Raw genomic sequence first — 24,124 nt, 5'->3', positions numbered from 1 at the left:
AAGACGACCACGGACAGGAGCATCATCATCAGTCCTCCGAAGAGGAGTCTCTGTTAGTGAACTCCCCCGAGGGGGGGAGACACTCGCAGGAGAGACCGTTGGACTCAGCTGCCCCCTCGACGGATGTTCGGAGGGGAAAACTGAGCCTTCAGCAACAACAGCAGGTGAGTCCTCCGAAGAGGAGTCTCTATGAGAGTCCTCTCTCGCGAACGAGAGAGGTGAACACTTCGTAGAAGAGACAGGAAGAACTGATGAAGGCGCCCCTAGGGCCGTTAGATCAGCAAGCTGACCATAAAGAGCAACCCTCCGAAGAGGAGCTCCTGCAGCTGCTCAGCCCCTTGAGCGTAGCTGCAAGTGTGACCACTCAGCACCGAGCATAATCGCACGAACTCCATGGTCCGGCCTTGCAACCGCTCAGCCCCTTGAGCATGGTTACAAAAGCGGTCGCTCAGCACCAAGAGCATAACCGCCCAAGGACCAGAAAAAAATTAACGTAGGAGAAGGAACCGCCCTAAAGGGGAAAAAACTCATACCTGGGAAGGGAACCTCCCTCGGAAGGGAAGTACCCACCCAAGGAGGCGAACCTCCTGAGCGTTCTATATGAACTAAGGAGCTGACAGTTGTCACGGGAGAACTTCTAAGAGAAGGGAACACGCCCATGACGAAGTCGTAGAGGAGGCGGCAACAGCAGACTCCCCAGGCCCCAACAAGACAGCTCTGCTTCGTTGGCGCAATAGGCAAACGAAAAACTAGATAGTTAACTGTGAAAATAAAACAATTAGTTAACATTAATCCCCCTGGGGGAACTCCGAAGAGGAAGCCCTGAGGGAAAAGAACATAAGAATTATAAACCAGGAATGCGCCCTCCTCCCCCACTGACACTCACGGGAAGGGGGGGAAGGCGGAGAACTGTAACAAAACAGAATTATAACAATTATAATTATGTAATTCATCTAAGAATGTTCACTAATAGTGAGAACGAATGAACCCCGAAGGCAAGCGTTCTACACAGAAGCTGAAAAGTTAACAAATACAATTAGATTTGATTAAAAATAATTGAGACAAAATAAACAAAGTAGCAACTCATCCCGCAACGGGAAGGAAGCTACCGTAATACGTAGTAGAAATAAAAGGGTGAACGACCTCAAGGAGAGAGAGAGACCGTAGTCAACTAAACTCCCATGTTCCCTACGCTGATAGACCAAGTTCCCCATAGGGAAGGAGGAACAGCGGAGAAACAGATTAATAAATAAAGTCCAGCGATGACGATTCGCCACGGCGCCCGCCGAAGGGAGATCGAAGGACCAAGGGAGAGATCGCGACCCATGAAATGCCACCATGTGGGCCTGGGACCACACGGAGATGTTGTCGTACAATGAGTGAACTTCCTACGCACACACACAGCACAAACACTGAAAAGGAAACTTACTGTATTTCTATACTCAAATATATACATAAACATAAGAATGTTTACATATATGTTAAGTATAAGAAAAGTAAGTAATAAAGTACTGACTGTAAGACAAAACATTAATGGCTGCCATGCGAGGACGGGACAGAGACGTCTGTTCATTGTCCGAGCCAAAAGTGAAGTGAATCAGTTCACCAGTGTGTGAGGGGGGGTAGCTAGCTACCCCTCCCCTACCCCCTTGCTAACTAGCACGGGGGTAATACACCCACGTTAAAATTCTAATGGCTCGTCATTTCAGCTACGCCGAAAGTAAACCCTATGCAAATAGCGTGGTTTGTATTTCGGTTACGGAACAAACCGATTTTGAAGCGAAGCGAAAAATGACAAATTCGAAGATAATTTGTATTTTTCCTAACCATACAAACCTTAGCTATTTACACCCAATGTAAATAGCGTGGTTTGTATTTCGGTTACGGAAGAAATGACAAATTCGAAGATAATTTGTATTTTTCCTAACCATACAAACCTTAGCTATTTACATTGGGTGTAAATAGCTAAGGTTTGTATGGTTACGGAACAAATCTATTTTTGGGTGAGATGGCCATGTCGTCCTGAAGGACCCACCCTCCTTTTTCAGTATAAGAAAAAGGCGTAGGCAAGATCCCTTCCAAAACTACTATGTCTGTAGCACCATGCTCAATGCTACAAGGAATGATCGCCATCTTGGAGCCATGTAATAGTATGGGAGGAAGGGTAACCTTGATAACAGCTCCCCTTTAGTTTAGCCACTTTCCCCCTCGAAGTGAAAACGCTATTCGGGGTGAAGATTGCTATGTGTCGTATCAAGAAACACGTCCCCTGATTTTATGCAATATCCTTAAGAGAAATTTTAAGGAATTCTGGAGACCTAAAGGTCAATTTTCTGGGAATATCACTGTAGCCAAATATCCCTTAGAAAGCTACCAATAGGAACCTTCCATCAGGACGACATGGCCACCTCACCCAAAAATAGATTTTTTGCTTTGCTTCAAAAGCCGTTTTGTGACACAACTTGAGCCCAGCTCTTTAGAGACATCCTGCCTTATTCCTTCATTAGTAGGAACAAATTAAAAAGGCTTTAAATTAAGTGATTAAAGCAAAATCCAATACTGTAGGCAATATTATGTTGATTAACAGCATCTGGATGGGGGTTTAGATTTACTCGTTATTCATTGCCTAAATTTGTTTTGTTAAATACAATACCATAAAATACACATAAAAAGGAGTAAAGAGTAATTTTACAAAATCAAAACAACTTACCAGGCCACTTTGCAGTATTCCATATAATAACATTATTGTCAACTGAAGCTGACGCAAGCCAAACATCTCCCGGAGACCAGGCAACATCTAAAATATCTCCATTATGACCCCTAAGAGTTGTTACACTACGCCACGATTCAACATTTACAACATTTGAGCCAAACACTGCACCACCTGAAAAGACAAGATCAACTTTACTATCAGACTTGTTAGGAGACATCAAATATGCTCTACTACAGTAAAAATAGCAAATTTGGAAGTAATTTATATTCTTCCTAAAGATACAAACCTGTAGCTATTTATAGAGGATATTACTTTCGGCGAAGCTGAAAGACGAGCCATTAGACTTTCAGCGAGGGTTAACCACCCAATCGCTAGCTGGGGGGGGGGGAGGTAGTAAATACCTTGCTCACTTGCATACCTGGGCTGTCAGCCCACTTTGCTTGGAGGTAGGACTTCGAGGGGGACTGGTGCTTTGGGCCCAATTTGTATAAATAGCTATAGGTTTGTATCGTTAGGAAAAATATAAATTACTTCCAATTTGTAATTTGTTCCATCACTAATACAAACTAACACTATTCATAGGGGATGACTTACCCTTTAGGAGGTTGAAAGTTCATGACAACTGGCTTTTTGGGTTTGACTTGGGGTTTTCCCCTTTATGAGTTTTGCACATAATTTGTGGAAACCCTACACCTCACTAAAACTGTGCAATACATGGTCCGCAAGCTGTGTGCTTGTGATACTAGCACTGTGACTGATCCAGGTAAGAGTGCTCTAAGTCATTGGACTCTGCCAAGGGTACCATGGACGTTCCTCAATCCCACCAGATGATATGGGGACGTAACAAGTTTCTATCAACACCAGGTTACACAAGAGAAATAGTTTTACCTGCAGACAGTGGAGGTCAGCTTTGTAGAGTACAGCAGTTGATGTTACTCCACAGGGTGGAAGATGAAAGAAAGAGCCAGTCATTCTCTGTCGTTCATCCCAGACTTAACCATGGTTAAACTCTACCCTCCCTCATCGGCTACTTATCCATCAAGGAGCCTGAGGTATTAGAACCATTTATCATATAACCATCACAGGATCCATGGAGAATGTTTCCATGTTCCTGTGGGTTACGTCTTGCAGGAAGTGGGCGGTGAAGGTCATTTGACGCTTCTACATGCCAACCACCATTGTAAGCTCTCCGTCTCTTCTATGAGGAGAAAGATATGGATTCGATGCTTGGTCCATGACCTTGCGAATCAGCGTCGAGAACATGTGATCATTCTCTTGACTTTCCTCTAGCTGAGGAAGTGCTGACACAGCATGAGTTCTTGTAGTTTCCTTGAGGTAGGGCCTACAGTTTGTCTTTGGCATAGTAACCACTGATCTGGATCATTGGTCATGCTGCGAAGGACTCCCAGACCAAAGGGTTCGGATTCTGAAATCCGAGCTGCCAGAAACGAGGTAGGGCATTATCTGGCCCATCGTCCTGAAGGTAACTGAGGAACTCCCTTAACGGGTTAAATACTGCACTGTAATTGTTCAGTGGCTACTTTCATCTTGGTAAGGGTAGAAGAGACTCTTTAGCTGTGGTAAAAAGCTCTTCTACGAGAAGGACACTCCAAAATCAAACCGTTGTTCTCTAGTCTTGGGTGGTGCCATAGCCTCTGTACCATGGTCTTCCACTGTCTTGGGTTAGAGTTCTCTTGCTTGAGGGTACACTCGGGCACACTATTCTATCTAATTTCTCTTCCTCTTGTTTTGCTAAGTTTTTATAATCTATATAAGAAATATTTATTCTAATGTTGTTACTGTCCTTGAAATATTTTAATTTTCATTGGGCTGTTTTCCCTGTTGGGGCCCCTAGGCTTATAGCATCCTGCTATTCCAACTAGGGTTGTAGCTTAGCGAGTAATAATAATAATAATAATAATAGTGGCAGCGAGGACAGGGATACTCCTTACATGATACCAACTTACAGTCCACTTAGCCTGGATGGCTGAAGCTGAAGATCAACACAGGTGTCCAGACATCCTCTTTGCAACCTGTTGCGGAAGAATCTCTGAGAGAAGAGGAGCTGGATAGTCTCCAGGCATGAAGTTGCAGCAAAGATAATGCTTTGTGAAAGATGTTCACATGTGGCTGTTAAGAGTTGCTGAGGGGTTTCTCTCAGGATCTCTGTAGGGAGTTGCAAATGAGTCAACTGGGCGTAACGAGTCTGCTGGGCATGACTAATCTTGCTGGTGTGAAGAGTCTGCTGGATACGACGAATCTTGCTTACGAGACAAGTCTGCTGGGCAAGACGAGTTTGATGGCCTGTTCCCGAAGATGAATCCAATTCCCTTAGGATCTATCAGGATCTACGTCAGTAGGCGAGTAGAGTCTACTTACGAGACAAGACTGCTGATGATGGGGCCAGCTTTGAAGAGCAATGGCGAGGAATGGGTGAACCCAATTCCCGTTTAAGGAATCCCCCGGAGGGGAGGCCAACCAGGAAAAGGAAGATTCTCTCGCGGATGGGAAAGGCGACCACCATTTGCTACCGCAGTCGGCAATCCTCCTAGCAAGCAGAAAGATTGCTGCACAGTGGCTGATGGAGGAACTACTTCCTCGGCAGGGGAGTGGATGAATCCCTCTCTTCGCTGGAAAGATCCGCCAAAGGGGAGACCAACGGGTGAAGAAAGTCTTTTCCGGGGATAGAAAAGGGACGATCAACATCTACTGGTGTAGTCGGCGACTCTCCCTGCAAGTAAGAAGATTGTTGACCAGAGGTTGGAGAGATTCTCCCTTGGAAGAAAGAGTTCCAGCACATAGAGGTGATTCTCTTGGCCACACACTCTGTTTCTCATTCAAGAGTTCTAGCTCAAGTTGAAGGTCGATGTGCCAGAAAGTGTTGAAGCGCAGAATAGTGCTAGCGTGTAGGAGAGCCCTGGTGCACAGGAGAATGGCGCTGCGCATGAGTGCACTGACGTGTAGGAGAGCACAGCTGCGCAGGGGCATGCTGACAAGTTGGCGAGCGAAGATGCGCTGGCAAGTGCTGAGGCACCGAAGGGCGATGAAGCGCTGGCAAGCGATGACGCACTGGAAAGCATTGATGTGCTGGTGAGCGCTGGTGCACTGTAGGCACTGGCGAGCAGCAAAACTCTTAGAGGGTGCAGCTCGAACAGGCAGATGAAGAATCAGTGACAGGAACAGCAAAGGCAAGTCAGCGTGAATATCGAACTGGAACCGGGATGTGCCCTTTGGAAGGGCGAACATCCACCGACAGGGATTGCGAACGATCCAAGTCCATGACCGATGTCCAACGACTAGCTGCAGCATCGCCAGGATAAAGTCCAGGAACAGGCAAAGGTCAAGGGCCAGAAGACGACTGAAGCGGAGGCTCCTCTGGGGGATACGATTGCGAGGATGAGGCTGAAGAGCCGAAGAGGCGCCTTTTCACCGATGGTGAAGGGCCACCTCTGAGGCGAAGCGGAGGGCGAGCTCTGCATCGAAGACGCCCTCTGGGGGCCAGTGGTTCAGCAGGCTGACCTTTAGAAGCAGCAGTCCTCCACAGAGGAGTCTCTATGAGTGAACTCCCATGAGGAGGAGAAACACTCGCAGAAGAGACCAAAGAACGACTAAGTTCCCCCTCGAAGGATGAGCTGGAACGGGGGAAACAGAGTCGGCAGCAACAGTTGGGTAGTCTGAATGTGCAGGGGCGTCGGCAGCGGCCACAGAAGATGCCTCAGACACTTCCACGTTGACACACGACAGATGATCTACCTCCGAAGTCGACGACTGCTGCGCACTAGCACCACTGATGATAAGGCGCAGCAAAGAGTCCTTGCAGGGCGGACCCAGAAGCCCCTAGGACGACCAGACCTGTACAAAAGGAGATAGAGACAAGGCCTCACCCGGGGGGAGAGGTGGGGCCGCTTTGCTAGGGGGAGGCAACGCCATCTCTCGAGGACCCAGGTTGGCCGTAAATTAAAGTGTCTACAGTACTACTCGATGATCTTCAGAGAGAGACCGAACAAGTAGGAGCTTCGGAGGGAGGTCGGGAATCGGTAGAAGAGGTCTTGGGTTTTTCCCTTTCGAGGAAACCTTCGAAGGAGAAATATCCCGCTTTGAATTCATCTTCTGCCATCGCCCAAACCTTTCCCACTGAGAGGCAGACCACTCGCGACGCTCACTACACCTGTTACCACTATCACAACGTTGACATCTGCAGGCGGGATAAAGGGTGTGGTGATCGGTGTCGGCCAACATTAAGGTTCCGAAGGGCCGACCTTCGAGTCCAGGGCAAGTACGCATGGTCGCAGAAGTCAACACACACATACAATAGTGAAAGAAAAAGCACAAACAAAGCATTGAATGGCAGTCCAAAGAGATGAAGGATGAAGAACGAACGACCATACACCATCCATGCCAAAGGCAAAGTGAGCTAAATCGTCGGTGTGTGAGCGGGAGTGGTAGCAAGCTAAACCCCCCTAACTAGTGGAATAGGTAGTTAACCCTCGTTAAATTTTAATGGCTTGTCCTTTCAGCTTGGCTAAAAGTAATAACCCCTAATAAATAGCTAAACGTTTGTATTCCTATTACGGAATAACACGCTATTCTTGTAATGCCTTTTCTTTCCTTCTCTTTCAGGACAACACCTGTAAGTCTTGAAAGGTTTTGTTTTTAAAATAAAAGTATTTGAGACATAAAGAAATTCTTCTGGCTACCAATTCAATAATCAGAAGTAACTCCTCCATGCTGACCATAAAAACACAAGAAAATAAACCTAACATTAATTAGATAAGATAAAACAGGGCAGTAATTTTGGAAATGGTGTCTTCCACTTGACTAGCCATGTGTAAAATTAAACTTTCTCTCCTTTGACGCAATTCCTACATTTCCCCCTTTATGCAGTTGATGTGGTTTAATTTGGAGTTAAGTATGGTATAAAAAACTGTTCACCCTTCCCTTTTTTTAATAAGCTTTATATGATGATTAATGGGCTGGACTATGGCCTTCAGCTTAGGAGCAATTTTGTGCTGTATATTTTCCATAATATTAGCAGCTTAAGGAATACATATATTAACATGATTTGTATTTCTGAAAGAACAATATAAACTTCTGCCACAAACATGATGTATACTTGCCCCAGCCAAACTCAAAAGTTCTGCCAACACCTGTATTTATCCCACAGAAAACTCTTAAAAACAAGATGAAAGCAAATGGTTAATTACCTCCAAGTCTACTCTGTTGCCATATTATTATAACTTTGTCATCACCAGCTGAAGCCAAGAAACGCCCCGCGTGAGACCATCGTACGCAATTCACACATCCAAGATGTTGATCTAGTTGGCACAACAAACGAGGCACCTAACACGAAAGATAAAATCAAATATTCAGAAATTATAAGGTATCTTAATAGAAGAAAAAATCATGGCAATAACTTTCACTGGAGTTATGCAACAGTCAACGCTATTTTCAGAGCATGAGGTTAAATGAATGTAAACAATATCATATACAATAAAAAATAAGATATTAAACATAAGACTATAAAATATATGAATTGGACAGAAAATAAACAGAACTCTTCGAACCAAAACAATATCCATTTGAGCAACTTATACACAGTACTGTTGTTTCAATATAATCATACTTCTACATTAAATTTCCAATAAGGTTATACTGTATTGGTAACTTTAGATAAGATTTATAGCCTTCTCCTACAATATGATCATAAATGTATATACAAAAGAAAAAAAATCATAACTGGGATGTAAAATGCTAGGTCTAGTGGTAAACAGCTCACGTACATGGAAGATTTATAAGTAAGAAATCATTATAATCGATTCTGAAATTATGAGAATGTAACCTACCAAACAAATGTGTTCCCATTTTATACTGGCTGGGATTCTTCAAAAACCAAGATAAAAAAAAATCATTAACCACTGTTCAACCCTGTAGGACATGACCTCAAAACTGATGCATAAAGGCCAGGGAGACTAAGTCAACCAGTCCTGTTAGGTAACAACTAACCTAAACCGTGACCATCCTCTTCATAGGAAAAAATTAATAAAGATAAAATTATCAGCACTAAACACTACAAGAAAGCTTGAGTTAGTGGTTAAAAATACAAAGAAGCCTATAGATTTCATGTTTTAATAGTTATCTAAGAGACCAGAACTTCATATATTAATGCCAAGATAAAGAGTAATGGCCTGGAGATTATATTTTGGGCACAGTTCCCAAACCAAGCAATTTTCCTAAGCAGTTCCTTTCATCTCTTAAGAAACTCCTGTGTTCAATGGATTGACAGATCCTGACTCCTATATTTTTTAATATGAGAACTGATAAAGATGATGCCAAAATGCGTAACTAACAAAGTAAAGTTCAGAGCCTGTTAAAATAGAACCTCAATAATTCTTCTCTTCCTGTATAATTTCGAGGGGTGATGGAGGTCAGGGCACACCATTTTGAAAGCCTTTGATTTTCCATGGTCCAAGGCAATCCCTGTCATTACCCTGGATAAAATGCCAAAAAAATAAAAGGCTTCAACACTAAGGGTAAGAGTACAGAAATTCTTTTTGTGTCCTAGACGAACCCACAAGGCAAAGGAGGATTGATTTAACAAACCAAAAGGGAGAAGAGGAGGTGAGGTTCTTTGAAAAACCTGAAGAAATATATTAGTTGTGTCATAAACACACTATAGTTGTGAACTTTCAATAGTTGTAGTGATATAATTGACAACACATCTTGCCTTAATGATATTCCTGATCATGCGCCAAGATTCTAATCACTATGGGATGCTAATGGCTAAAGAAACCTGCCATGATTCTCAAATTGTCAATGATGCTGTACAGCATACAAGATGGACGATCAGGAGCAAGTTAAGATCAGGGCGGGGCCCCTTTGGGGATTTTCATTCTTTAGCCAAGGTAATGACATCTGTATCTGATTAATTAGATCCATTACCTTCTGATCACATGGAAAATCAACAGATTTTTTCAATCTATAGTAGTTCTTATATCATGACCATATGCCATTAAGGAGATTATGAAAAAAGAAAGAGATTTCAGACATGAACACACTTGGAACTTGGGGCTCTCCTACATGGTGGTGGAGAAAACTATGCTACAAATATAAAACAAACAGTGAAATCAATAAAAAAACAGAGAACCAAAATATTACTCCTATTGGCTTTATGAGAAAAATTAACAATAGTGACAACATCTCTCACCTGACCCCATTACCAATGAAATATTGAGACTGAAGCCTGTTAAACAATAGTTTGTACTTTTGCATCAACATAATTTTTCAGAAATATCACAAATTTTAAGTAATTTACGCCCGATACCACGGAGGGAACGTCTGTTCGCTGATTAAAGCCTCTCGAACCCATTTGTCGTACGACATTGCTTCTCCCCTGGACTTGGGAGCTTGCAAGAGGTCCCGGACTAGGAGGACGACAGGCACGAACAGACGAACCCTCAAGCGCAACACTATCCACAACACTATCACTCGGCACTTTAGCACTTCCCACTGCACTTTTGCACCTAAGCTCCTTCACATCCGCCATGAGCTGATTACGGTCACTAGCAAGGGACTCAACTCTCTCACCCAGAGCCTGGATGGCACGCATCATATCAGCCATCGAAGGTTCCTGAGTGCCAGGAGGGGGGTTAGGAGCAACCACTACAGGGGAAGGAATAGGTTGTGGGGCATGAGGAGAGGATATATCAATAGAACGAGAAGAACTTCTCCTAACTCTATCTCTCTCTAGCCTACGTGTATACTTTAGAAATTCGATAAAATCAAATTCCGAAAGCCCAACGCACTCTTCACACCGATCTTCCAATTGACAGGTTTTATCCCGACAATTGGAACAAACAGTGTGAGGGTCGATAGAAGCCTTCGGAAGACGCCTTGAACAGTCCCTAGCATTGCACTTCCTAAATTTGGGGACTTGAGAAGGGTCAGCCATTTTGAATTGGTCAAAGGGAAATTCAAAAAACTATCAAAAAGTCATCAACAAAGAATCCGTTATCAAAAAGAGTTCAAGGATTTGTGTGAAGAGAAACCCTGCACAGCGAAAGCTCAAAACTAGAATAAAGTACTTCACCAATTAGTTGTGAAAAAACTCCAGTTTAGCAACAGCGAGTAAGTACGTCTTGTCGATAGCTCGACAGAGAGAAAATTGAGTCTTTGTTTACATTGAGTACTGGGTATCTGGACGACAGATGGCGCTGTTGGGCACACCCGCAACCTGTGTAGCGATCGCTGGCGAGTTTTTACCGTAGAGTTGTCTGTCGGGCAACAGAGTTGCAGCTATATAATCACCGGCTAAGTTAAATATTGAAAATTGTATTTTTCCTAACAATACTTACCTCGAACTACTTTCTTAGGAGTATCTGGGATCTCCTCCCAACCGACCAGAGTTTTGCGTAGTTTACCCTAGTCCCGTTTTCTATGAGGGGTAACCTCAGGTGGAGTGGAACATGCCCTGAGGCTATCCCCCAGGTCAGAGAGCATGCTTGCTCAGGTCTCGATCTCCAGTAAGTTCTTGATAGCTTAGGTATCTATGAAGTCCAGCAAGGCACTCGGGGTAGGATGGGCGGGCCATTACCCGAAAGTAGTTCGAGGTAAGTATTGTTAGGAAAAATACAAATTACTTAAAATTTGTGATTTGTTCCAACACAAAATACTTACCTCGAACTACTTTCTTAGGAGACATGATATTTTAATTATAAAATAAATTTTTGAATATACTTACCCGGTGAATATATAATAGCTGCAACTCTGTTGCTCGACAGACAAAAAACAGTAAAAACTCGCCAGCGATCGCTATACAGGTTGCGGGTGTGCCCACCAGCGCCAACTGTCGGCCAGATACCACTCTCGATGTAAACAAAGACTCAATTTCTTCTCATCCCACTGCGTCTCTATTGGGGAGGAAGGGAGGGTCGTTTAATTTATATATTCACCGGGTAAGTATATTCAAAAATTTATTTTATAATTAAAATATCATTTTTAAATATTTAACTTAGCCGGTGAAAATATAATAGCTGATTCACACCCAAGGAGGTGGGTAGAGACCAGTTAAATATGTTTACATCGTATAAGCTAAGAGTTTTTTATTTCATTTTGACAGTTATCAATATAACAAAACCAAAATAAATAGGTACCTGGTAAGGAAGTCGACTTAGACGATTACTCTGCCTTGTAAGTACGTCTTCCTTACGGAGCCCAGCGATCCTCTTAGGATGCTGACAGACCCCCAGGAGCTGAAGTATCAAGGGCTGCAACCCATACAACAGGACCTCATCAAACCCCTAATCTGGGCGCTCTCAAGAAATGACTTTGACCACCCGCCAAATCAACCAGGATGCGAAAGGCTTCTTAGCCTTCCGGACAACCCATAAAAACAACATTAAAACATTTCAAGAGACAGATTAAAAGGATATGGAATTAGGGAATTGTAGTGGTTGAGCCCTCACCCACTACTGCACTCGCTGCTACGAATGGTCCCAGTGTGTAGCAGTTCTCGTGAAGAGACTGGACATCTTTCAAGTAAAATGACGCGAACACTGACTTGCTTCTCCAATAGGTTGCGTCCATGATACTTTGCAGAGATCTATTTTGCTTAAAGGCCACGGAAGTTGCTACAGCTCTAACCTCGTGCGTCTTAACCTTAAGCAAAGCTCGGTCTTCCTCACTCAGGTGTGAATGAGCTTCTCGTATTAACAATCTGATAAAGTATGACAAAGCATTCTTTGACATAGGCAAGGCTGGTTTCTTAACCGAACACCATAAAGCTTCAGATTGGCCTCGTAAAGGTTTAGTACGAGCTAAGTAGAACTTAAGAGCTCTAACAGGGCATAAGACTCTTTCTAGTTCATTGCCTACGATCTCCGATAAGCTGGGAATATCGAAAGATTTAGGCCAAGGACGAGAAGGTAGCTCATTTTTGGCTAGAAAACCAAGTTGCAGAGAACAAGTAGCTTTTTCTGACGAAAATCCGATGTTCTTGCTGAAGGCATGAATCTCACTGACTCTTTTAGCCGAGGCTAAGCATACCAGGAAAAGAGTCTTAAGAGTGAGATCTTTCAGGGAGGCTGACTGTAAAGGCTCAAACCTGTCTGACATGAGGAATCTTAGGACCACGTCTAAATTCCACCCAGGAGTAGCCAAACGACGCTCCTTAGTGGTCTCGAAAGACTTAAGGAGGTCTTGCAGATCTTTATTGTTGGAAAGATCTAAGCCTCTATGCCGGAAGACCGATGCCAACATGCTTCTGTAGCCCTTGATCGTGGGAGCTGAAAGGGATCGTCCTTTTCTCAGGTATAAGAGAAAATCAGCTATTTGGGCTACAGAGGTACTGGTCGAGGATACAGAAACTGACTTGCACCAGTCTCGGAAGACTTCCCACTTCGATTGGTAGACTCTAATGGTAGACGCTCTCCTTGCTCTAGCAATCGCACTGGCTGCCTCCTTCGAAAAGCCTCTAGCTCTCGAGAGTCTTTCGATAGTCTGAAGGCAGTCAGACGAAGAGCGTGGAGGCTTTGGTGTACCTTCTTTACGTGTGGCTGACGTAGAAGGTCTACTCTTAGAGGGAGACTTCTGGGAACGTCTACTAACCATCGAAGTACCTCGGTGAACCATTCTCTCGCGGGCCAGAGGGGAGCAACTAACGTCAACCTTGTCCCTTCGTGAGAGGCGAACTTCTGCAGTACCTTGTTGACAATCTTGAATGGTGGGAATGCGTAAAGATCCAGATGTGACCAATCTAGGAGGAAGGCATCTATATGTATTGCTGCTGGGTCCGGGATTGGAGAGCAATAGATTGGAAGCCTCTTGGTCAGCGAGGTTGCAAAGAGATCTATGGTGGGTTGACCCCAAGTCGCCCAAAGTCTCTTGCACACATCCTTGTGGAGGGTCCATTCGGTTGGAATTACTTGACCTTTCCGACTGAGACAATCTGCTAGGACGTTCAAGTCGCCCTGGATGAACCTCGTTACTAGGGAGATGCCTCGATCTTTTGACCAGATGAGCAGGTCCCTTGCGATCTCGTACAACGTCAGTGAGTGGGTACCTCCCTGTTTGGAGATGTACGCCAAGGCCGTGGTGTTGTCCGAGTTTACTTCCACCACTTCGCCTCGAAGGAGATACTCGAAGCTTCTCAAGGCCAGATGAACCGCCAAAAGCTCCTTGCAGTTGATATGCATGCTCCTCTGACTCGAGTTCCACAGACCTGAGCATTCCCGACCGTCCAGCGTCGCGCCCCAGCCCAAGTCCGATGCGTCCGAGAAGAGAACGTGGTTGGGTATCTGAACTGCCAGGGGAAGACCCTCTCTTAGGCTGATATTGTCCTTCCACCAAGTCAGACAAGACTTTATCTTTTCGGAAATCGGGATCGAGACCGCCTCTAGCGTCTTGTCCTTTTTCCAGTGAAAAGCCAGATGGAATTGAAGAGGACGGAGGTGTAGTCTTCCTAGTGATACAAATTGCTCCAGGGATGACAGCGTCCCTACCAGACTCATCCACAGCCTGACTGAGCAGCGTTCTTTCTTCAGCATCTTCTGGATGGAGAGCAGGGCTTGATCTATTCTGGGGGCCGACGGAAAAGCCCGAAAAGCTTGACTGTGAATCTCCATCCCTAAATACAGAATAGTTTGGGATGGGACCAGCTGCGACTTTTCCAAATTGACTAGGAGTCCCAATTCCTTGGTCAGATCTAGTCCAATTGAGATCCTTCAGACAGCGACGACTGGAAGAGGCTCTGAGAAGCCAGTCGTCCAAATAAAGGGAGGCTCGGATGTCCGATAAGTGGAGGAATTTCGCCACATTCCTCATGAGCCTCGTAAACACGAGGAGCTGTGCTTAGGCCAAAGCACAGGGCCCGAAACTGGTAAACCACATCTTCGAAGACGAATCTCAGAAAGGGTTGGGAGTCTGAGTGAATGGGGATGTGGAAGTAGGCGTCCCTTAGGTCTAGAGAGACCATCCAGTCTTCCTTTCTGACCGCTGCTAAGACTGACTTTGTGGTCTCCATGGAAAACTTCGTCTTTGTGACAAAGACATTCAGAGCACTGACGTCTAGCACCGGTCTCCAACCTCCTGTCTTCTTTGATACTAGGAAGAGACGGTTGTAAAACCCCGGTGATTGAAGGTCCGAGACTTTGACCACCGCTCCCTTCTCTAGCAAAAGAGACACTTCCAGTTTCAGGGCTTGTCTCTTTTCTTCCTCTCTGTACCTGGGAGAGAGATCGATGGGGGACGTCGCTAGAGGGGGTTTGCGTACAAAAGGGATTTTGTACCCCTCTCTGAGCAACCTCACAGATTGTTGATCTGCGCCTCTCTTCTCCCAGGCTTGCCAGAAGTTCTTGAGTCTGGCTCCTACTGCTGTCTGAAGTTGCGGGCAGTCAGACTCTGCCCTTAGAGGACTTGGATCCTTTCCTCTTCCCTCGCTTCCCTTCGGCACGAGAACCTCCCCTGCTGGAGGCTCTGCCACGAAAGGGCGGGATAAACCGAGACGCTGGAGTGTCTATCCTCGGTCTAGCAGACAATGTAGGCAAAGGGGGAGCTTTGCGAGCCGAGGACGCAACTAGATCGTGGGTGTCCTTCTGTACTAAAGACAAGGCAATTTCATTAACCAAGACTTCAGGAAACAGGCACTTGGACAAGGGCGCAAAGAGTAGCTCAGATCTTTGGCATGGCGTCACTCCAGCAGACAGGAAAGAACATAGAGACTCTCGTTTCTTCAGGACTCCGGACGTGAATGAAGCGGCAAGTTCGTTGGACCCATCACGGACGGCCTTGTCCATGCAGGACATAATGAGTAAGGAAACATCCTTGTCCGCAGAAGAGATTTTCCTACTCAGGGCTCCTAAACACCAGTCTAGGAAGTTAAAGACTTCGAACGCCCTAAATATACAGTGAACCCTCGCTACTTCGCGGTTCGACAATCGCGGATTCACCACTTCGCGGGTTTTTTCCATAACCCATATATATATATACATATCGCGGATTTTCCGGAAAATTCGAAAATACCGCGAAATCTGAAGACCCCCAAATACGATATTTTGTTACCTGTAATTCCATTAATACTGTAATTAGTAATATCTGCTCTTACTGATTGTTCATTGCATTACATATGATATATAATTCAGCACAGAAAGAAATAAAACACGAAAAGAGAATGTGATCATACGATAATTCAGTACGTAGTAAAATTAAATCGAACATGAAACGCAAATCAGATGCAGTCATACCATATTAGAATGGTGTGTACTGTAATGGATGTGCTTCTTTTCCATGAATCTTTTGTATGTATACGTACGTAGTACAGTACTGCATCCAATAATATTCTTTGTTGCAAAAATCACATTTCGAATAAGTACTGTAAGCGTACGAGAGAGAGAGAGAGAGAGAGAGAGAGAGAGAGAGAGAGAGAGAGAGAGAGAGAGAGAGAGAGAGAGAGAGAGGCGTAAAATAGCGTACGTACGTAAATTTTTATTATTATTGTTATTATTATTATTATTGTTGTTGTTGTTAATAAAATTATTATTGTTATTATTATTAATCATTATTATTATTATTATTACTGTACAGTATTATTATCATTATTTATTATTATTACGGTATTGTACTTAATCTACGTACGTTCAGTGTGCGCGGGACATCTTCTATGAGTAACCAACGCACCATAGTACTGTATAAGACGGGTTGTGATTGGTTCAAGCGCTGATAGATGACGAATCAAAACTCAAGTTTTGTTATCTAGCCTGTGATTGGTGTTTTGCCCGCATCTTCTACCCGCAGCATCAAAGTTCTCGCGGGACTGCATCGTTCACTTTCTCTTTCCGCGTATTGCTGAGTAGACGTTCTTAAGTTTGTGAAGTTGAATCTGTGCTGTGTGCGACTGTTTTAAGTTGAACTTTTTGTTGAACTTTCTGTTACAATGGCTCCCAAGCGTTCTGCTTCTAGTAAGGCTGGTAGTGAGCCTAAACGCCACCGAAGAATGATGACGATAGCTGAGAAGGTTACGCTTCTCGACATGTTAAAAGATGGTAGAAGTTACGCGGCCGCCGGCCGCCATTTTGGCATCAACGAATCCACCGTTCGCTACATCAGGAAGGACGAGGCGAACATTAGAAAGACTGCTGCAATCACCTTTAGCAGATCAGCGAAGCGAGTCGTTACAACGCGTAATAAAACGATCGTACGCATGGAAGGTGCTTTAGCTGTGTGGATTGCCGACTGTCGGAAGAAGAACATAGCGTTGGATACGAACACCATCCGAACAAAGGCTTTGAGCTTGTATGAGAATTTTGCGGCAAAGGAACCTCATGACGACGATGGCGACCATGCTGAAGAAGATGATGATGTAGATGATCCTCAACCAGGGACCTCCACTGATTCCCAGCGTCAGAAACAACGTTTTTCCGCCAGCAAAGGATGGTTCGCGAAGTTTCAGAAACGCTTCGCCCTGAAAAGCGTTTCCCTGCATGGGGAGTCTGCTTCCGCTGACACTGCCGCTGCTGAAACTTACGTGAACCAGACTTTCAAGAACATTATCGCTGAAGGTGGATACAAGCCGGAACAAGTGTTTAATATGGATGAAACCGGCTTGTTTTGGAAGAGAATGCCGTCGCGAACTTTCCTGTTCAAAGAGGAAGCCAAAGCCTCTGGCTTTAAGGCATTCAAGGATCGCGTTACCCTCGTGATGTGTGGCAATGCTGCTGGATTTTTGTTAAAGCCGGGGCTTATTTATAAGTCGAAAAATCCTCGCGCTTTGAAAAACAAAAATAAGAATCTCCTTCCCGTGTACTGGATGCATAATCAAAAAGCATGGATTACGAAGATGCTGACCTCCAACTGGTTCCACCAGTGTTTCATCCCGCAAGTCCATGAATATCTCTTAGAGAAGGGCTTGCCATTCAAGATCCTTCTCCTTATGGATAACGCTGGTGGACACGCAACTGACCTGTCGCGTGAGGGCGTTCAGGTTGAGTTCCTGCCACCCAACACCACGTCATTAATTCAACCAATGGACCAGGGGGTTATCAGGGCGTTCAAGGCCCTCTACACGAAGAATACCTTGGCGGACCTCGTTGCGTGTGTGGATGCTGCCCAAGATGACGAGGATGAAGACTTCAACTTGAAGGCGTACTGGCGGCAGTACACCATAGCCACGTGCCTGCAGAATATTCAAAAGGCACTTCAAGAGATGAAACCTGCAACCGTAAATGCGAGCTGGAAGAAGCTGTGGCCCGATATTGTTTACGACGACAAGGGATTTACTCCGTCGGAAATCCAACACTCTGCAATACGGAAATCTGTGCAGTTGGCTGCCATAATTGGGGGTGACGGGTTTGGCGACATGACGACTGAAGACGTCGACGAGTTGTTGGACTGCCATTCCCAGCCCCTAACTGACGCAGACCTCGAAGACCTGACGAAATCGGCAAGTGAGGAAGAGAGTGAGGGTACCCAGGAAGAGACCCAAGAAAATGTAGAAGAAACGGGCTTAACATTAGAACGGCTCGCCAAGTTCTGCAACCATATGAAGGAGGCGAAAGAAATGTTGCAAGAGTGGGACGAGGATATGGTTCGCTCGATGCAATTCTGCAACAAGGTCGATGACATCACGACTCCCTACAGGATGCTCTTGGATCGAAAAAAGAAGCAGCGGCAACAACTTCCGATCACAATGTTTTTTCAGCCTCGTAAAAAAAGAGCCAGTTCCTCCTGCTAGTACGCCTTCGGAAGAAATTGAAGAAGTTGAAGAGGTGTCCCAGGAAAAGACACCTCCGTCTGAAGAGACGTAAAATACTATCATTGACTGCACAGTAGAACACATCATCAGCTTCATCATCATCATTTCTACTGTGCAGCAAATTCATCGCCATCGTCATTCAAGTTTTTCTGGAACTTCTTTCGTGGTGAGTACAGTAACAATCTTTATTTTTTACTTTAACCTGTTTTATAGTTTAGTACTGTACGTACTGTATGCATTAAGTTAAAGGGAAGGTTTTAAAAGTCTACATGTTGTAACCTATCATATTTTTTTTGTTTAAAATTTACATTTACGTACGTAAAACAATCTCTCTCTCTCTCTCTCTCTCTCTCTCTCTCTCTCTCTCTCTCTCTCTCAAATTGTTTTCCTGCTTTGCTACGTACAAGTACTGTATAATTTATATTTGTAAGGTAACATATTTTGTAAATGCTTTGTACTGTAAATACTGTATGTACTGTATCATTATTTATCACTATCATCATGCGTGTTAAATGCCTTGTTTGTTCTGAGCGTGGTTGTTTACTGAGCGTACACGCCGTCGTTTCAGGCGGCGTCATAAAGAAAAAGATTTCATTTGGAAGTCCTAAGAAAAATACGTAAACTAAAACATTGGTAATAAAAAAATCAACATACAGTACTGTATAATCAATATAATCGATGCAAAAACTAACCATACGTACATATATGTGTACACTAAATGAGTTTGTTTCTTCATTATGATCAGAGATGAACGTAAACAAAACATTGGTTGCCATTTTTTATCGTGCTTTTTAGGTGTTTAGGAAACACATGATATAAAATCGCCTTTAATATTTGTGCCTGTTTTAGTTTAGGGTGCTGTAGTACATGCATTAAGTGTTCTGTACATTACAGGGTGTAAAGGGTGGTTTGTTAACAGTACTACGTACAAGGGAAGGTTTTAAAAGTCCGAATATACATGTTAAATAAATAGGTAAATATGCTGTCACTACTTCGCGGATTTTCACCTATCGCGCCCGCGTCTGGAACCTATCTACCGCGATAAACGAGGGTTCACTGTACCTTTAAGAAGGTGGTCCAGGTCCGATGGTGACCAACAAATCTTCGAGCGTCTCATGGCAAGGCGGCGGGGAGAGTCTACAAGACTTGAGAAGTCGCCCTGGGCAGAGGCAGGAACTCCCAAGCCAAGAACTTCTCCCGTGGCATACCAGACGCTCGATCTAGACGAGAGTTTAGATGGGGGGAAGGCAAATGCTGTCTTCCCTAAACTCTTCTTGGTCTCTAACCAATCGCCCAACAGCCGCAAAGCTCTCTTGGATGAGCGAGAGAGGACGAGTTTAGTAAAGGCAGGCACGGTAGCAGGAACGCCTAATACAAACTCCGACGGCGGCGAACGAGGAGCCACAGAAACAAAGTGGTCAGGGAACAACTCCTTAAACACAGCCATGACTTTTCTAAAGTCCAAGGATGGTTGAGCTGCCTTAGGCTCATCAAGTTCTGAAGGTTGATCCTCTTGTGGTTCAGCAACGTCCTCATCTGACAGTTCCTCATCCGATAACTGATGAGAAAACGGCAAAGGAGTGGGCAACGTTTGACTCGCCGAGTCCGGTCGCACTGGTGCATGCGTGACGGAGCCGGACGCAGCGTCAAGGAACTGCTGAACAGTCTGGGAACTGTCAACAACCATAGGTGCGCGAGGACGCACAGCATCCACCCGAGACTGTTTAGACCGTCTGGGTTGTGCAGTCAACACCATACCGGGTTGCGGAGGTTGACGCACCGCGTCAAAACAAGTCACCTCTGATGGTTGATGAACGTCCTGAACGTCAACAACCACCTCCGTGCGTTGCCTAACGTCAACGTGCGGCTGGAAACCCACACTGGGTCGCATCGGTGGAGGTACTACCCCAACTGGTTGACGCGAGAAAGCTACCTCAACGTCAACAGGACGCACAACAGACCGCTTGGATGGTTGTTGGCCAGAAGGTTCAGCGGCAACCTTCTCCGCATTGAAGTCCTCCATCAAGAACGCAAGCTTGGACTGCATATCCTGCAGTAACACCCATTTAGGGTCTACGGAAGCAGGTGCGGCAACAGACGGGGTGAGCGACTGAGGCGGCACAACTTTTCCTCTCTTAGGCGGCGAGCAGTCATCCGATGACGGCAACGGGTCCGAACTGTCCCAGTGGCTACAACCGGGACGTTGGACTTGTCCTGAAGGGACCGACTTACGTTTCAAAGGTCTGGAGACCTTGGTCCAAGGTTTCTTACGAGAAACACCTTCGGACGACGAGGTAAAAAATGGGCTCTCTCGTCTTACGTTGGTAGGGGCGATCTTGGGGAGATACGCCTGATACCATAGAGGGAACGTCTGTTCGCTGATCAAGGCCTCTCGAACCCATGAGTCGTACGACATTGCTTCTCCCCTGGGCTTGGGAGCTTGCAAGAGGTCCCGGACTAGGAGGACGACAGGCACGAACAGACGAACCCTCAAGCGCAACACTGTTCACAACACTTTGAGAAACACTAGGCACTTTAACACTTTCCGCCGCGGCACTTTGGCACTTTAGTTCCTTTACGTCCGCCATGAGTTGATTTCGGTCACTTGCTAGGGCCTCAACTCTCTCCCCCAAGGCATGGATAGCACGCATCATGTCTTGCATCGACGGTTCCTGAGTGCTAGGAGGGGGGTTAGGAACAACCACTACAGGGGAAGGATTAGGTTCAGGGGCATGTGGAGAGGAAAAATCTACCGACCTAGAAGAACTTCTCCTTACCCTATCTCTCTCTAGTCTGCGTGTATATTTCTCAAATTCGATAAAATCGAATTCCGAAAGGCCCACGCATTCCTCACACCGATCTTCCAATTGATAGGTTTTACCCCGACAATTGGAACAAACAGTGTGAGGGTCGAGAGAAGCCTTTGGAAGACGCCTATGACAGTCCCTAGCATTACATTTTCTGAACTTGGGAACTTGTGAAAGGTCAGCCATTTTGAATTAGTCAAGGGAAAATTCCAAAAAACGATCTAAGTCATCAACAATTAATCCGATCCAAAAAAGAGTTCAAGGATTTATTTGAAGAAAGACACCTGTACTGCGAAAGCTCAAACCAAATTAAAGTACTTCACCAAATATGATGTGAAAAAAACTCCAGGTCAACAGCGAGTAAAGTACGTCTTGTCGACACGTCGACAGAGAAGAAATTGAGTCTTTGTTACATCGAGAGTGGTATCTGGCCGACAGTTGGCGCTGGTGGGCACACCCGCAACCTGTATAGCGATCGCTGGCGAGTTTTTACTGTTTTTTGTCTGTCGAGCAACAGAGTTGCAGCTATTATATATTCACCGGCTAAGTTAAATATTTAAAATTATACCTTAGGAGGTGGGAGTGTCCTTCAGGACCTAGAGACCGTGACGAGAATAGAAGAGGAACCTAGGTAGGAGACTAGGTTCTGCTGACCTCAAAGAAAACACGAGATAAAAGGGAAAACTACGCAAAAAACCATCTTAGTGTCTATGTAACTCACTACTGCAAGAAAGCTAGGAGACATGTCCTTCCAATGATAGTGTATCCCATGGCAGTTTCAGGGGGGCTACCCAAGCCATTTCCGGTAAGGGAATAGGGGAAGGAAGAACAAGGGGGCTCAGGAAAGAAACCTGTGTCTCTTGGACTCGCTACCCCGCAGTTACCACTGGGGCTACACCCTTAAACCATTTGGAGCGCGGAAATGACGGGACCGCGCGAGAACCCGCCCAGGGACTTTCTCGAGTAGTCCTTCAAGCAGTGAGCCGTAAAGGGAGACTGGTTAGACCAAGTACCTGCCGTCAGGCTTTGGCCCACTGCCATGTTCTTCTCAAATGCCAAAGAAGCATTTAGACCCCTAATGTTGTGGGGTCTGGGCTTTCCTGGAAAGGGGACCCCTGCACTACTGTAGGGCCTGATGATCACTTGCCTTATCCAGAAGAAGAAAGTGTTCTTGGAGACTGGCTCCCTCACAGTCCCGAGGAAATGAACAGACTCTTGATCTCAGAATGAAGTCTAGCTGTCCTTTCTAATAACTGCCATACTGCAAGTCCCTCGGGTTGTCTGAGCGAGGAATAGCTGGCACTGGGAACAATTCTATTTTGGGGTCCCAAACAACTGGATTCTGAGTCTTGGCTACGAAGGAGGGCAAGAATCTGAAAGTAGTATCTCGCCAGCCCTTCGAGTGTGAGATCTCGTACGACAGGCCAGGAATCTCACCTACTCTTTGCTGATGCCAGAGCTAAACGAAAGACTGCCTTGAGGGTGCGCTCCTTGTCTAGAATGTCTTTTAGAGGCTCGAAGGGAGGTACCAAAATCAACTTCAAGTACCCTAGCCATATCCCCCTGGGGCACTCTAACGGCTTGGGGGAAAAAACGACTGCTCGAAGCTCTTGAAGAGCGTCGAGATCTACCTGGAGGCACCCAGGTCTACAGTGAACCCTCGTTTATCGCGGTAGATAGGTTCCACACCCGGCCGCGATAGGTGAAATTCCGCGAAGTAGTGACATCATATTTACCTATTTATTTAACATGTATATTCGGACTTTTAAAACCTTCCCTTGTACGTAGTACTGTTAACAAACCACCCTTTAATGTACAGAACACTTAATGCATGTACTACAGCACCCTAAACTAAAACAGGCACAAATATTAAAGGCGATTTTATATCATGCGTTTCCTAAACACCTAAAAAGCACGATAAAAAATGGCAACCAATGTTTTGTTTACGTTCATCTCTGATCATAATGAAGAAACAAACTCATTTAGTGTACACATATATGTATAGGTTAGTTTTTGCATCGATTATATTGATTATAGAGTATGTTGATTTTTTTATTACCAATGTTTTACTTTATTTTTCTTAGGACTTCCAAATGAAATGTTTTCTTTATGACGCCGCCTTCATAAAGTACTGTACGCTCAGTAAACAACCACGCTCAGAACAAACAAGGCATTTAAAGAGCATGATGATAGTGATAAATAATGATACAGTACAGTATTTACAGTAAAAGCATTTACAAAATATGTTACCTTACAAATATAATTTACCGTATCTATATAAAATCATACAGTACTGTACAGTACATATTGTACGTAGCAAAGCAGGAAAACAATTTGAGAGAGAGAGAGAGAGAGAGAGAGAGAGAGAGAGAGAGAGAGAGAGAGAGAGAGGAGGAGAGAGAGAGAGATGAGAGAAGAGAGAGAGAGAGATGAGAGAGAGAGAGAGAGAGAGAGAGAGAGAGAGAGAGAGAGAGAGAGAGAGAGAGAGAGAGAGAGCCTTACCTTACCTTATTTTTTGTTTGGGTTCCCCCAGGTCCCTCAGTGTGAGGCACCTCGTATATCCACCAGAGAGTTGCTAATGCATCTTCCGGTGTATTTTGCATCTTCCAGTCTTGGATGGTCTGGGATGCATCTTAGGTATTTATCGAGCTGATTCTTAAACACATCTACGCTCACTCCTGATATGTTTCTTAGATGAGCTGGCAGCACATTAAATAGTCGCTGCATTATCGATGCTGGTGCGTAGTGGATTAATGTCCTGTGCGCCTTTCTCAGTTTACCTGGAATGCTTTTTGGCACTATTAATCTACCTCGGCTTGCTCTTTCTGATATTTTAAGCTCCATGATGTTTTCAGCAATTCT

General features: G+C 44.8%; 1 protein-coding gene across 1 annotated transcript in view; it reads right to left on the bottom strand.

Annotated features, from left to right (window-relative positions):
• Hira (histone cell cycle regulator-like protein) overlaps positions 1-24,124 on the bottom strand; it is a 257,277-nt gene that overhangs the window by 202,517 nt on the left and 30,636 nt on the right. The window contains exons 3-4 of the mRNA XM_068358689.1: positions 7,918-8,053; positions 2,711-2,884 (exon numbers count right to left, since the gene is read on the bottom strand). Coding sequence (XP_068214790.1) covers positions 2,711-2,884; positions 7,918-8,053 — 310 coding nt within the window. The remainder of the gene's footprint in view (positions 1-2,710; positions 2,885-7,917; positions 8,054-24,124) is intronic.

The sequence above is a fragment of the Palaemon carinicauda genome, chromosome 35 (genome assembly GCF_036898095.1).
Source record: "Palaemon carinicauda isolate YSFRI2023 chromosome 35, ASM3689809v2, whole genome shotgun sequence".
Lineage (NCBI taxonomy): Eukaryota > Metazoa > Arthropoda > Malacostraca > Decapoda > Palaemonidae > Palaemon > Palaemon carinicauda.
This window is presented reverse-complemented; position numbering and strand designations above follow the sequence as displayed.